This window comes from Drosophila santomea, chromosome 3R (genome assembly GCF_016746245.2).
Source record: "Drosophila santomea strain STO CAGO 1482 chromosome 3R, Prin_Dsan_1.1, whole genome shotgun sequence".
Taxonomy (NCBI): domain Eukaryota; kingdom Metazoa; phylum Arthropoda; class Insecta; order Diptera; family Drosophilidae; genus Drosophila; species Drosophila santomea.
Window position 1 is genome coordinate 18229655 of NC_053019.2, and position 16236 is coordinate 18245890.

At 40.8% G+C, this 16236-nt stretch overlaps 1 protein-coding gene across 1 annotated transcript; it reads left to right on the forward strand.

The window, feature by feature from the left end:
* The first annotated feature begins 7868 nt into the window (after window positions 1-7868).
* Window positions 7869-10456, forward strand: LOC120452912 (neurochondrin homolog). Its single transcript, XM_039637375.2, has one exon. It carries the CDS (start codon window positions 8109-8111, stop codon window positions 10278-10280), a length of 2172 nt encoding a protein of 723 aa, XP_039493309.1. The 5' UTR covers window positions 7869-8108; the 3' UTR covers window positions 10281-10456.
* The last annotated feature ends 5780 nt before the right edge of the window (window positions 10457-16236 follow it).

Here is a 16236-nt window from a genome sequence, read left to right on the forward strand (position 1 = left end):
ACACAAAAAAAAAAAACCCTTTTCGGGAGCTCACCTTCGTCCTTGACCTGGCCCTGACTTTGCATTTGTGGAAATCGAGTGGGAAAGTCGGGACTTGACTCATCACGCAAGTCCCGCCACCTTTTTAGTGGCAAACAAATCAGCAAGTTTACGAGCTGAATTGCAAATATCGCGTTGGCATCGGAAAGTCTTTGGCGTTCTTGCTTACGAAGCAGGTGAAAAAGTTGAACCATGGCTTCAGAGGCATGACCTCAAGCTAATGGCAAATGATTATAGAAATAAAAATTTTTTTTTTAATTCAAAAGCATAATTTATGCCTTAGTTTGAATAATTTAAAGAGATATGGAATCTCTGAGAAGTTCTTGTGTCAATGTCCAGTGGCTAAGGCGAAAGTTGAGAGCTTGTCCGTATTCAACAGTAACTTTCGCTCGCTCCCATCGAATATTCTGCATAATTTATGTTTTTTTATTTAAACAAGATGCAAAACCAAGAACAGCACACCCATTTTCATCCCCACTCAACCCACTCGTTCAAAACTGGGGCAGTGCTTGTCAAATGGCAGCTGTAAACTAAATGCTTTATATTCATTTATTCCGGAGCATAAACAATGTGAACATCCTCGACAAACCGGAAGACTTCATGAGCTCCTTGTGCCTGGATATTTATGTATGTATGTACATATATGTATATGTATATGTATGTGGTGCAGCAGTAGTGAATGTGCGTAAGTGTGCGTAATGCCGTGATGCCATGGTTAATGCATGTGCAACAGGATGCTCTTCCATTTGCGGCTGCCTCATCCGAGGAAATTAGTTGCTCATAGTCGAGGCATCCGCCCAAGAGAGAGAGAGTGTGGGAGTGAAAAAGCGACATCCTTCTATTCCGAATTCGCTTCTGTTAGCGAAATATATAATGAAATGTGTTCGATATGCACAATAGCCCTAAATAAGTTCATCTTTAAAGCAATTTTTGATCCAAACGGGAAAAGAACCTAGCATCTGCAAGCCGAAGTATAACAACTTGCTGTAATTATACAAAATTGTAAGAACGAGTTATGATTAAAACAGTAAACATTTGGTTCTTCTATTAATTTATTTTCAATTATTTTTGCCATTTTTCTATGGCAGCTACAAGTTAAAGCCGAAAATATTTCTTAAAAATAGTAAGTATATTTTTAAGAAAGTTTCATGCGCATAATTTTAAAATTTGTTCATATCGGCTCGTTTGTCAAGAAAATAAACACTTTATAAAGTCGCAAATGTCTTAGTAAATATATATCTTTTATGCCATTTGCGAGTTGCATATTTCTGCGTTGCAAGCTTCTGAATGAAATCATAATACCCTCTGCAAGGGTATTAAAAGGGGATTAAATGGATTCTAACCTTTTTTTCTGTGTTGTGGATTTTTGCAAAAATTAATACATTTCTAACCTTACACAATTCGCTGATCAAATAATCCAAATGCAATTTAAATTGTTTTAAGTACTAATCGCACCCCTGATATAATAATATTAGCTTACGAAAGGAGAGCCCCATTTAAATGCCGAGAAATTCTCTTTAATATTGCGCAACATACACACACACACATACAACATGACAGCGACGCAAAAACAAGGGCGGCAATCAACGAAGGGGGAGGAACTGGAAAAAGGGGTCGGGATGGCAGGAAGGATGCTCCATAAACCAGGCACGCCACCGCCAATCAATAAAACCCGAAACAACTGGCGCTCTGGAGCATCAAATATTTGTAGGCCGCGGCCAAAGTTAAGATGTGGAAAATCCCCACGAAAAAAAAAAAAACCGTCGAACCATTAAAAGTAAACGCTGTGGAATTCGAACGATGTTTCCTTCAAACATCGTCCTTCGACATTGGACGAGATTTGGCCGTAATAAACACAAACAAATGAAATAATTTCGACTGCAAACAAAGGGGCATAAATTTATACATATTTACGTTTATTATACTCACTTTTGACCCAAGAACGGCTGATTCCCAAATATCTATAATATACCTACATATATGTATGTATAAAGTATGAGCCAAGAGGGCGGGGCACATAGACACAGGGCGTGGCACGGTCGTGCCACAGTAGGCCATGTCCAGTCCGCTTAGCCAAATTACGCATACGCACTGTTGTGCCGCTTGCGGGAGGCGCAATAATTCATGACACACGACACTCGGCGCACGACTCACGGATACGGGGATGCGGATGCAGACCCGGGACCGGGCACAACCCACGGATACGGCCTGCGATGAAGACATCGGCCACGTAAATTGGTTTAAGCTGACGGCAACCGACAGCCCACCCAATCTCCAATCTCCATGCTCCATGCTCCCAGCATACCAGCCATCTCCAGTGGCAAACCGACTTTGACCTATTGCCCGACCACGCAAAACTGGCCCAGGAACTGCCTGTCGAGGAGGATGCTAAAGTACACGGAAAAATATTTCTTTAGTAATTGCCCAGAAATATAAATGTTTTGTGTCCTAATTTTCAGACTAAATGACTAACAATAGGGTTTTCTTTAAAATTCCGAAACAGTAGTATTGAGGCTAACATTTGCTATTCTAATTTCTGGAGCAACATGCATGGGGAATGTTTTTCTCTGTGTAGCTCAGCGAACAAGCAGGGACCAACAGGGGTTCCTTGGTCCTGTGGAGCTGCCTAAAAGGTTTGGCCAAATTACGAGAATTTTTGAGGCTCAGCAATAACAGGCGCGTTGCCCCGGCGTCTGGGAGAGATTTCACTTCCGTATCGGCTTCTTTCTCCCCCTCGCTTCCTCCTCTCGCTTCAGATATAAATCATTTAAATTAACAACTTTTGGTTTATTAACAGAATTTATTGGCAGCCGTTTCTGCAGCCTCAGCGTGCCGTCCATTGTTATTGTTGCCGCTGCCGTTGAGGTGAGCACGTTTTTGGGGTTACCCGCCCCCAAAAAAAAAAATGCCACCTTACCCCCAAGAATAACGACCGTTTGCCGTTTGCCGTTTGGCTCGATGATTTGTTATTTGTTAGTGAAATGATAATGGCAACAAATGAGCTTTTATTGTTCCAGTGACCGGTGCCTGAAAGCCGCGTCGTCATTGGCGGACCTCCGTTTCGATATAAATTCATGAAGGATAAGCCATTCAAATGGGGATTTGCATAATTTGTTGACGACTCCAGGACCCCCAATTTACCACTTCTCTTGTTGCTCACAATAAAACTCAAGTGAACAATGGGGCCGCAATTACAAAAGTTCACCGGGATGACGACCCACTACATCGCACTTCAAATTTGTTTGCTCAAAAATTCATTTCCCAGGAAAGTTACTAGCAACTACAACATATTTGTTAACCAATTATTCGATTTATTAGAAATCGACGTTGTATTTTCGGTAATTATTAATTATTAATAATTTCGGTTATTATTATTTATTAATAATTTCGGTTATTATTAATTATTAATAATTTCGGTTATTATTATTTATTAATAATTTCGGTTATTATTAATTTTTATGTTTATTTTTTTTCAGGTGCACGAACTCGGATTCATTTTGCCCGAACTTCAATCTGTTTGAAGATGTTCGGAGTGAATCGGTTTACGTGCTGAATCCTTCAGGAAACTACGTTTCTTCCGCAGCTGCCTTTCGCTCCCATTAATCAGCCATTAATATTGTGTAAACCAAAACCGTTGGCAGCCGTCAGATGCTTTTCAGAAAATATGATTGTTTTCAGGCGGCTTTTGAAATTTAATTCTATTCAGTACGCTGGAATTCTGATTCGGTTTTTGCATTTAAATTTAAATATAAATTGACACGTGCCAGCCAGCCTTCGCAAACAATCAGGACTCGCTGTCAGGCAAAAAAGGTCCGATCCACGAGGAAACACGATGTGGATACACGTGTATGACTGATTATTTTGAACTCATCTTTGGGTGATTGCCGAGTTCTTGGTTTTCGAAGTGGTTCACTTTCATGTGCTCGGGCACAGCTGTGGGTTTCTGCTTATGGGGCTGCTGTAAGTTCAGTAGCGAAAGTGTGTTCAATTTTCTTAGCGAACAAGCCAGTTTTCCAGCAACATACTCCACCGAAGAAAGTCAATTGTATTTAGATGTAAGGTTTGTTCTTGAGCATGTTGTTTCATTTCGTTTTTATACACGGTGTACTTTGTTAATTTGAGTATCTTAAAAAAATTCCATCCAAATATATTAAAGAAACGAAAGCCACTTTGCAAAAAGGAGGGATATTTTACTGCGTTTAAAAGGAAATATACACAATACCACTGGTAAATTAAAATTTTAAATTAAAATTATAAATTAAAATTATAAATTAAAATTATAAATAGAAAAACAATTTAAATAAACTTTATAATGCCGTAAAAAAGTGAAAGGTTTTGTATTGCTAGAATATAATCGGACCAATGATTTAAAATTCATGGGCCAAAACATAACCTTCGCTGGTATTTTTTAGAAAAGCTACTAAGCAAGTATGTTCCCCGCTAAACGTTCTTATGTGTTTTTTTGTTAATTAAATAATACAAAATAAATATATGCCTTAAAAATAAAATGCCAATTATAAACCGAACTCATTCAAAATCACTTCAAATTTCTTCCCCTCATTAATGCCTATTAATTTTTACCTGGAATGCCTCAGAGAATTTCACCTGGAAATGGATTTCTTGTATTAAGGCATTCATTTCCTATAGGCTAACAGAATAGTTAACTGCAGATTTTTAATTCGAATTCGTTAATTAAAAATTTGATAAATACTTGTATTTATAAGACTGTATAGTTTGTATTTACCTAATTGTTGTTAAATTGTTTAATTGCTAAAAGTTTTATGAGGTCCGATGGCCTGTACAAACTGGGTGCGACGTTATAAGGATTCATTTCTGAGAGCCACCACTTCAAGCTCATTGAAAGGAAAATGATTCGTTGACCAACTTAAAGCTCGTAATGACAGACAATTTATTTCTGCGGCCTCGTGGCTGCAAATTGGACCAGTGCCACGCCCACAAATAAACTTTTTCTTGGGTGGAGCAACACTGATGATGACAATCATTCCCATCGAAAAGTTGATATCAATGTTGATGATCTCTAGGCCAGCCAAAAGTCGAAACTTCTTCATTGTTATCTATGGAATTTTGGGGGTGGTGATAAATGCGATGGGGAGGTGACGCCACAGAAGTGTCGCCAGCGGAGGCTTCGATGAAATGGAAAATATAAACAAAATCATTTGTCAACACATTTTGAAACAGCTCTGCAAACGCTATATTGTGGTCCGAAAATCAATGCTTGGAGCCTTCGATTTGCACAAAAGGCAGCTTGGGAAGAAGAAAGCGGATTTGGAAGCCGAAGGACTAGAACAAGGATAATAATAGAATCTGTTGGTTTAGAGTTGTTGAATTAAATTCCTTAAGTAAAGAACACTTGTCCTTTGCAGGTGTCATTTTGTTTATTTATAAGAATGGCGACTATAAATAACATAAAGAGAAACGGTTCTATATACTTTTAATGTTTAATGTTAAGACATAACATAACATAAATACTATAACAAAATAATTACAAAGAATACACTGAGTTATTCTATAATTTTTCTAGCATTTTCACAGGCTGTAGAAGTTCAGGATATGACTTTTCCTGGGCATACAGTTGGCAGTCATGTTTGCAACATCATCAACTGGCGCGTCCCTTTTTCCTTTTCCTTTCCCTTTTCTGTTTGGGTTTGACTTGGTTCCGTGATTAGTGATAAGAGTGTATTCGTTTTTGTCCTGGTTTCCTTTCTGTTTTTGGTCCACCTTGTGTGAGCTCTGTTTTTCAAGCTGTTCCAAGCATCGTTTGTCAAGCGATTTATTTCAATTATTGATGTTGATGTTGATGTTCAAGTTGCCTCTTCCTGGTTATGTACCGAGCTAGATAAGGCAGCAGTGGTTGCCAGTTTGTGGGACATTTTTACTGTAGTTTAGTCCTGTTTACACATTTAAACTGACTAAACTGACTTTTTAGCGCCGCCTTAATGTAGGCAACTGAAGTGAGGCAGTCAAACGAGAGCAAAGTGCCAGCATATTTCCGTTTATAATTATTATAATAACAATGACGGAGGATTTGCGCGGCGCATAATTAGTGAAATGTAAAAATTAATCAATTTCGTTATAATGCAATTATTGAAATTGCCAGCAACGCAATTAAGCTGCGTTTGGCCGTTTTGACCAAAACGGTCAACCGACCACATTCAACGACCACTTGGGCCAATATAATAATAGCAAAAGCAAACTGCAGCGATATGGGATCCGATTTGAATCCAATGCGGGTCGAGTGCTGGTGCATCCGTATCCATATGTGGCATATACATATAGATATATATATGTTCTGGCAACTAAAATGAAGCAGGGCTTTCCTGGCCCCAGACAAATTTGCATTTTGTGTGATAGTAAATATTACAGAATGGATAAAGCTTTTCATTTGCATTATGACCAATGCTATAATGCTATATGTTTAAGGGGCGAGCGGAAAATGCCGAGAGATTTCTCTCGCTATTAAGCAGAATTCCGTCATTTTGTCAGATGCTATGGCTCATTAGCAAATGAATATCTAAAATTTTGCTAAGGGAATTAAATGCCGCGAGAATAAATAGACTCGTGATGTCTTTTTCGGCGACGTTGCATTGTAAAATATATAAAACAGCTGTTTATTTTTTTTGTTGAACAAACATGTTCATATATAGATAGATATATAATAATTCATAATAATGTATACATTTTTCAATTGTATATGACTAATTATAAGTTTAATTGGTATTCAATTAACGTTGATGCTCGATTTCATGAAAGCATAAATGTGTGTCACTTGGTAAGAATATACAATAAATCAGCATATGTACATTAAAAAAAAATAACTATGTATATTTTGAAATTAATGTCATACAAATAAATTAAATTTTAAGCAAAGTGCAATGTGCAATTAAATTCATTGACCCCAGAGTGAAAAGAAGCAGGAAGCAATGCACTTAAATTAAATATGCAAATGTTCGAAACACATTCGCGTAAAACAATGTGTCTGTATAACTAAGTTAATGTATAAATTATGTGTATAAAAATATGTGTATTTTGTTTGCTAAAGCACGCTGCACGGCGGAGTGGTTTATTCAAATGTCTGGACATTGATGCCGACACACCTATATTTATTTCAGATACATATGTATATAAAATATATGTATATATTTCAATGGATATTTGCGGCCACATAGGAGCTTATGTGCTGCGGAGAATGCAAATACGTATTCAAAATATTCTGGAAGAAATGCAGCCGGCAGCGAACATTTCACAGTTGACTAAAATGTAAACACGAAGAAGTCGGAAAAGAGGAAAATCATTTTCTAAATATAAACAACAGTGCTCGGAAGAGCGCAATGTGGGAGGAAAATGAGCGAGAGTGGAAAAGCGGTGGGAAAAGCTGAGAGCAAAGAGCAATGCATTGGTCATTCGTTTGATTTCAAGTGATTTTTCAATTCTATAGGCTGAAGTCATACAAATCCTTTGCGAACAATTGGATGCCCTCTTATGTTTTAATAATATGAACAAATATTAAATGAACACTACGATCATGCAATATCTCAATCAAATTAAACTTACTTGATTATTAAAAAAAAAACATATATATCTAATAGACAGTCAAAGCAATTCATATAAGCAATCTTCTAATTGGATGACTAGATCTCTAGGCATTTCCCATTTCCCAATCCATGATCCATGTTCGATTCCCTGCCCGAGTAGGGTGTAGAGCCCATGTATAAATAAATTGTGTGTAGGTTTTCCCGTTTGAACGGCAACAGCTGCACAGCTTTTGGAAAATTGGGCAAGCCACTCGCGTGTTTTCCACTGGCGGCGATCAGTATGCGAGAGTGCGTCGCCGAGCGAAGACACAGAAGCCAGAAGCCATTTAAAATCAGAGGAAAACGTATACGCCGGGAGAATAACCAACGGGAAAGCTGTAGCCAAGTGAAAGTGTGAGGAGGAGATATTAATAGAATATATATATATATATCCAAGCAGCGGATAAATATACAGACCGTTCGTAGTCGGTCCGTGAGATACACACCCGGAGGAGAGTCGGAAGGAAACCAGTCGGAATGACGGACGTGCCGGAGCCCGTGCGCAAGTGCGCCAGCCTGTTAAAGGGCACGAAGAGCGACACTGAAAAATTCGCCGCCCTCTTTATGGTCACCAAGCTGGTCAAGGGCAAGGACTGCAATGCGGCGGGCAAGAAGCTGCTCTTCGAGGCCATTGGATTTCCCTTCCTTAAGAAACTGCTGGTGTCCAAGGATCTGCCCAACGATTGCCCACCATTAGTGTACAAGAGTGTAGCTCTCTCGATCCTCACGTGCTTTTGCCAGGAGGAGGAATTGGCCACCCATAAGGACATCATCGATGCCATACCCACGCTCCTGGAAATCGTCGAGCAGGCCGATGACGAGGACTACGAGGATAACCTTATTGTGGTCAGCGAGGCTTACAGCTGCCTCAAGAGCATCGCCAGCCATGAGCCAGGTCAGCAGGCCCTTCTGGCCACCGGAGCCATCCCGAAGATGTCCCAGATCTACTCCGCCCAGAGCTTTCAGACCGATGAGGCCTTGCACCTGATTGTTCTGCTCGTCAAGCAGTTTGGCGTGGTATCATGGCCGGAGGATCCCACGGCTTTCCACGCTCTGATCCAGAGAATCGCTTTGGACATGGAAACCGACGACACGGAGCGGAAGTATGAGCTCTGCCGCATCCTGGCTGACATCCTAATCACCTGCCGTCGTGAGATTGTGATCAATTCGCTAGAGGGTCAGATCTGGCCGGAAAGTTTGTTCAAGGGCTGTGGTGATATTCTGAAGGCCAAGATTGGACCCAAGCAAAGGGATCCCGCACTGCATCTGATAGCCACCACCTTGCAGGTGCTGGGCATTCAATGGGCCTTCATGGACGAGCAGAAGACATTCTTCCTGCAGCTCCTCCAACTGGGAGCCATCGAGGTGCGCATGCAAATGGATGAGAAAAAACTGGAAACCACCTTCAAGCAGGCGGAGTTACTCACCTGCTGCTTCTCCATTCTGGAGCATTGCATTGAGTACATGGCTACGGATCAACTGGACCTAGAGCCCAAGGAGAAACAGACCACTTATACGGCTCTCAAGGGCGCCTTCAATCAGGTCCTGGCGGTTTTGACCCGTGTTAGCCAGGACAAGATCAGGGAAAGCACCAATCCCCGAGATAAGAAGTTTGTGTTTGCCATCGTCAAAGTTCTATCCGCCTGGTTGGCCCAGGAGACAACGGCCATGAGACCGGCCATCTACAAACTGCTGCCCTTCATGCTCAAGGTCGCCAACGAGAGTTTCCACGAGCTCAAGACCTGGAGGGCAGGAACTAGGGAAGGCGAAGCACCCATCGATGTGCTGAGAATCATGCTACCGGCTCTGTGCCACTTTGCTGTGGAGGAGGAGGCCAGGAGGGTGCTCTTCACCCACAAGGAGGACGAAGTGCTGCTGGAATCCTTGGAGTTCTACTTCAGCATTGCCCACTGGAAGAGGCCGCCCATCCCGCGTGCCGAGCGTTTGAAGCGGATGAATGAGCCCGATCCGGTTCCCACTCCAGAGCAGCAGGCGGAGATGAAGGTGGCCAGAAGTGCTATAGTGGCGCTCTGCAACATTTTGATGAACTTTACCGTCTTGGAGCCGAAAAAGGCTGAGGATGCACCCACGTTCGCCAATCTGCTAAAGTTCGTGGTGGAGAATCTACCTGAACTGAAGGATACGCCCGATAATCTGGTCATACATGGCAACCTGGCTGTGCTGGGCCTTCTACTGCTGAAGCAGCAGTCCAAGAAGGTGAAGCAGAACGACTTCTCCATCTGTCGTTACATCCAGGCCACCATCCGCTTCCTGTGGGATGCCTACAACATCGATGAGAGCAACGATCCCACCGCACTGGTGGTATCCATTGCATACAAGGGTTACTGGTCGGATCTGTCGGAGCTCTGGTTCCTGGGCATGCAGACCATGTGCGGCGTGCTGCCGCTGGTGCCATGGCTCTCCGAGTTCGCCCTGGAATCCGGCTGGGCAGAGGGCATAGTGAAGACCCTGAAGAAGGTCAAGATTGGCACTCTGCCGCCCAACGTTAAATCCGCGTACGAGGACTTCCTGTCCCAACTGGTGGACGTGAACGGCGATGTCCAGGCGGTGCTCAAGAAGGCCGATGCACTGCGTGTGTGCCGCAATCACAGGATGATGGATTTGGGCAAGAAACTCTTTGGCGACTAAGCTTAAGCACCACTCTCTGTTTCTCTAGAGGCATTTTTTGTGTGTGTGATGATTTGTGAGCAAGCGGAAAATGGAAAATATTTTGTATGGTTTTTATTCTATTTTATATGCTCTATTTTAATGACTAATTACCTAAATTTATAAAAACAAATAAATAAACCAATTTTAAAAACACATCCGTATGGATATAAATTTCGTTTTCAGTTTTGGCTTTGCCAAAATCATCCAAATGCTTTGCCATTCATTCAGACTCGTTTTCGTTTGTTCGGGCCAACGCCAACTCAGCGAAATTAGTTGAAACTTTTGCTTGTTTTCATTCTTGTTTTTCGTTTTTCGTTTTCCGTTTTATTTTCGAACAAAAGCAATGTGTACGGGCGAAACACGTCACATTCGTATATATTTTGCTGGGGAAAAATAAAACACTAGCGTTAAACAACGATGACGAGTGCAGAGGCTGACCGAAAATAATACTAATAATAAGTGAAATTTAATTAAAAACATGCAGCCAAACTTGTTTCACTTTTGTTCACATCACGGAACGGAAGCGGAGAATTAATAATGTGCCGACGTGAAGTGACAACTTTTTTGGCCAACAATTTTGGATTGGGGAAATGCATGTAACATTTCGAAGGACAACTTATTCTCCTCGTGCTATTTGTTCCGTGTGATGAGAAATGCAGATATTCCAACATAATTTACAAAATTAAACGTTGAACGAGAGAACGTTGAGAAATGCAGAGATTCCAACATAATTTACAAAATTAAACGTTGAACGAACAAATTTCTAATAAGGTGTTTTTTTCGGTAAAGCAATTTAAATGAAATGGTTTTAGGTTATTTATCATTCTTTATTAGCTTAGCATAGTTTATTAAATTTCATATTAAAACTATGAAAGCAGATTGAATATTTGTTTTCCTTTTTTCGCAATTAACAGTTTTTGACATTTTAAAGACTTTAATCGACGTAAAAGTATTTTAATTTAACAAGAGTATTGTTTCCAACTTAGTTGATGTATGGCTGCAGTAATTAAAACACTTTAAATATAAGCTATTTCTAAATTTATTTTTCCATTTTAGTGAATTTTTGGTTTTATAATTGATGGGCCACAATTTAATTTTTATTCAAATAATTATTGGTGCTTGCTAGTCTGGTTGTTCCTGTGAAATGTCCGTCGTTAAAGGGCTTATCGGCTGGCTTATGGATTTGGAAGGACTACATCCGCATCTGACCGGATTTTCCCGCTGCGAGGCTAAATTGCTTGTTAGCCATGAATGGGAATAGAGCTGAGCTGGAAGAGCTGAGATGGTAGATGGTGGGGCAGCAGCTGCTAACCGAAGCAAAAGCCGGGCATAAATCTCCAATAAATCTTAAATACATATTGCGCCGCCTGTCGAGTTGCTCCGCTTCTGGCCCAAGGAATACATACTCGTATTATGCGAAAGTATCGCTCAATCGTGCTATCTGCTAACTGCTATCTGCTATCTACTATCTACCATGGGAGTCCTGCGCCAGCTCAACACCTGCCAGCCATTTCTCTTTCATATCTTAGGGCTGGGCTGGTCGATGGGTTTTTATTACGATATAATATTTTATTGTGCACCTTCAGATGCTGGGATATTTTGCTCCTCGCTACATTTGAGTTTCAACCCTTTTCTACAAAATGTGTAAATTTGCCTGAGCCGTTTGTGCTGTTTTGTCACCCGAATTGCTGAGCTGTGCCAATGCGAGGAAATCGCAGGAGTGCTGGAGTGGGTGAGTTGACCTGGCAGTGGCTTTGGATTTTCGGCTATTTGTGCATTTGACAAAGGTAATAAAAGGGGCCTTCGGCTTTTGAAGCTTCGTCGCCTGCTTGTTGATTTTGTTGCTCTGTTTTGTTTGTTTGGCTCAAAGCTATAAAATATATACAAATATATGCGGGGGAAATGTTTTTTATTTTATTTTTATTTTTTTTTATTTGCTGTTTGTTTACCTCATTTTTGGGCGAGCTAACAGGCGCTGGCATTTTCCGTTTCTGTTTGTGTTCCATGGCCTTTAATGTGTTTGCTTCTAATTAAAATTAAAAGGTTTTTAGATTTAACTAATGTCAAGCGCATATCTATGACACACTCGTAAAGGTTTTTAGCTGGTATTGTGGCAAGGCACTCAATGATCCATTAATTTAGCCAGTGAACTCCTAAATCAGCCCCGCAGAAAGTGGAAAAGCTGAGAGGAGCTCATGTGGCAGTGAAATGAAGAGGTTGTTGCAGCAACAAGTTGAAGGCAGCTTGATTGCAATTAGTAGCATTCTCCGACTTTGTTGCCACCTTAATGAAATGAAAACAAAGTTGGAAAAAAGGTAATGAAACGACGAAGCGAGCAGAAATTCATGCCAAGTCCGCACTTCATGGCAACGCTTTGAGAAGGACTCGTTGACAAGGATCTCTGTCCGCAAAGCAAACCTCTTAAGTTGTAAGCTTTGTTTCGCTCTGTGGGATTGGCTAAATATGTTTATACAGCCCCTGTCAGGCATCATCAGCTGGTCTTGTAAAAAATTAAAATTTTACTTACTAAATTGCACTTTCAGGACATCGGATAATGTTATTGTGGTCTTTATTAGAACTGTGGAATTGCAAAATAATGGATTTACTTTTGACATGAATTTTATTCTAATATATAGGGTGTTTTTTTTAGAGGTATAGAACTTTAAATTGCAATAAAACAACGATGGATTATTCGATTGACATGAATTTTATTGACATGAAAGATAATCTTGTGGCATTACATTTTAAATATGATTTCTGGCATATGACCGCCACGGCTGGCTCGGATGTAGTCCAATCTGGACGTCCAATTTGCAATGACTTTTTCCAATATTTGGCCGTATATCGGCAATAACACGGCGAATGTTGTCTTCCAAATGGTTTAGCGTTTGTGGCTTATCCGCATAGACCAATGACTTTACATAGCCCCACAAAAAGTAGTCTAGCGGTGTTAAATCACAAGATCTTGGAGGCTTATGAAAAATCGGGAACAACAGCAATCTCGTTTTGGGCCCATTCGACGAATCTACGCCTTGCTTGATGATCGTTTGGTTTCAATTCTTGCACGAGTTGGATTTTGTAAGCACGCATGACGAATTGCCAAACCAAACTGAGAATAAATCACTTGACAGCTGTTAAATCGGTCGCCATCTTGAACAGTAATGCCAACTTAAAGTTCTATACCTCTAAAAAAAACACCCGTTATTACTATTTATATATTAATATAAAAATCAAACCTTAAAGCAAATGCGAGGAATGTGCTTGTACATCTTTCAATTAATTATTATAAATAATTATTGGCTCATAATTTCACTAGTTGTTGATATTATTACGTGAAACTCAAACACTTTTATTATCATCAAATGTATGAGAAATAAGTAATTGCTGATTTAAAAACAATTGCTTTAGCTTTAAACGTAAAGTTGCCTGGTGAAAATGAGACAAATATACTGGAGCAGCTAAGAATGGTCATCGAAGGGTTTTGCACCATTTAGCCCCCTGCTTAACACCCAATAACAGTAGCATGCGATTTTGATTGCCAGATTCAATTGCCACTTGTTGGTGCCAGTATCAGCAGTATCACCCGCAGCAGAAGCAATTGCCAAAGTGAAAAGTGGAAAGGGGAAAGGGGAAGGGAAAAGTGAGAGGGGTGCTGATGATGCACGCGTAAGTGCGCACCCCAAAACACAGACTGGTTGAGATTCCACCCCAAGCAATAATAATGGAATATAAAGTAAACGCTGCTCACAAATTTCCCATTGAACGTAATGGCCGCTGAGGGGATGGGCGCTTGGAGGAGGGGTACTTGGCGCCTTCGTCTTCTGACCAGCGGGGAATTGGTCTTGAGGAATTGGTCTTCGAGTCGCTGGCAAATTAAAATTAATTCAGTGTCGGTGTGGACACCAAGGTAGCGGGAGCAGATGTTGCACTCCAAACGGGGCAAGTCATAAATTATTCAGGACACTTGTCAGCACCAACTGGCCAGTATCCAGCCAGCAAGCAGAACAGTATGAGCAGCATATGCCGCTGAAGGGCCGGCCCTTCACACTCAATCCCGACCAGAAATCGGATGGATATTTGTATATCTGGATATCTAGATATCGGGTTAAATTGTAAGCCTTTGACCCTGTCGAATTGGAAAGGCATGTTCAGCTTCATAATCCCCATAAATGTGCTACGTCCTATTGAACTTGGATTATCGCATTCGGTCAGCAGCTTCGCTTCGCGTTTTTTTCAGGGGATCCTTTTATTATTTCGGGTGTTGGTAATTAAATTTGTCATCACGCTCAGCTGGCAATTGGTCGTGGGTCAACGGTCATAAAAAGTGACGCCCAAAAGTGGGCAACGAATGTCGAAGAGCCAACGAAAGCGAATTTCACCAACGCGAAAGAGCACTCGCGCTCTCTTATTTTCTCTTCGCCTCTGCAGCTTTTGTCCCAAAGCTCGCGTTGCCATCTCAAAAGCTCTTTGCGCGAGTCCGTTTCCGATTCCAATTCCGATTCCAATTCCGTTTCTATTTCTGTTGTTGATTTTCTTCGGCGGTGTTAATGATGCGTTAAATTTAAATGGCCATAACAATTAACGATAATTGCTGTTGAAGTTATTGTCTATGAGGATATTTTGAGTTTGAAATATGTGCACAGTTATGAACCTCATTACGCTTGCACTTCCTTCTCGATATCAAAATGCTCGAGTCAAAATGCGCGTCCTTCGCTTTCGATAAGTGCACTTGTTGCCTTTCCATAAATAATTTTTATTACAGTTTCGGACAAACACAACTAATCCCCGCCAACAAGGATTAAATTACCCAGCAATCGAAGTTTGAAACAAAGCGAAACAATTGCACTTTTTTTGCAGTCCTTTGGCAACGTTTATGAAACATTTTCGCCCCTGCCTTTGTTTCTGCTCTTTCGAATTCATTTCAATTCGATTGCCCGCCCACGCTGCGTATACGTAACACAATAAATTATCAAGTTATGTACCAAAAAAGCGCGCACGTGGAAGGGCTCAAATTGTGGGGGCTCCTGTGCTCCTCCACCCATCCCCCCCCCCTCTTCCCCCCGCCCAGAAGGCAGCGTCAAAGGTTAGGTTGTGTTTTTGCCCAACTGGAAACACAATAAATACTGCAAGTGGGCGTCGGTTCTGTTTGCTCTTCGATATCAACAAGAAATTCAAATAAATGCATTTTAATGCTGGCATAGCAACCTTAGCCGACTGCGGACGCTTTAAAAGCTTTCAAATAGAATAATTTATTTCCCTCTCTGGAGGCGATTCCGTAACGTGGACGGTAGGAGGTTGGTGGGTGGAGGTTGTGGGCGTGGGAATGGCTGGGCTGTGTGTGTGTGTGTGTGGTCCACCATCGATATCGCCGTACATTGATGTGTTAATTGCGCCATTCCAAGGAGGCCAAGGAAGCAGGCAATCACAAAGACCAGGGTTGCCTACAGTTCACAGGTTGTACATAATTATATGAAATGAAGTTCTGGTATCAATGATACTAAAAATACATATTATAAGATCAATTTATGTTTTTGTGATTAGACGTTGTTAATTTTTGGGTTCTCTTATATCTACTTAAGTCTGGTCTAAAAAAGACCTGACAACCATATAGGCAATTTCCTTTGCCTTGCATGCACCATCACCCCCAATAATTCTTACACATTTTGTGTAAAAGTATTTTTCCTTTACCATTTTTTCCTGCCCCTCACGCCATCCTGAAACAATGCATTTTATCTCGGCTCTTACACATTTTATTTTTACTCTTTTCCATTCAGCTTTGACATAAGAACACACACACACACAGTTGAACGTGGAAACGCACATGGAACCAGAGGCTGAGACGCTTACAAATAGGGTGAACCAATAGTCTACAAAAAAAACAAGCATATCTAAGTTCTTGAACTCCAATAAGCCTTGTCTTAAAAAATATTTAAAA

Coding starts and splice junctions, on each gene's coding strand:
- LOC120452912 (XM_039637375.2), top strand. CDS start 8,109: ATGACGGACGTGCCGGAGCCCGTGCGCAAGTGCGCCAGCCTGTTAAAG.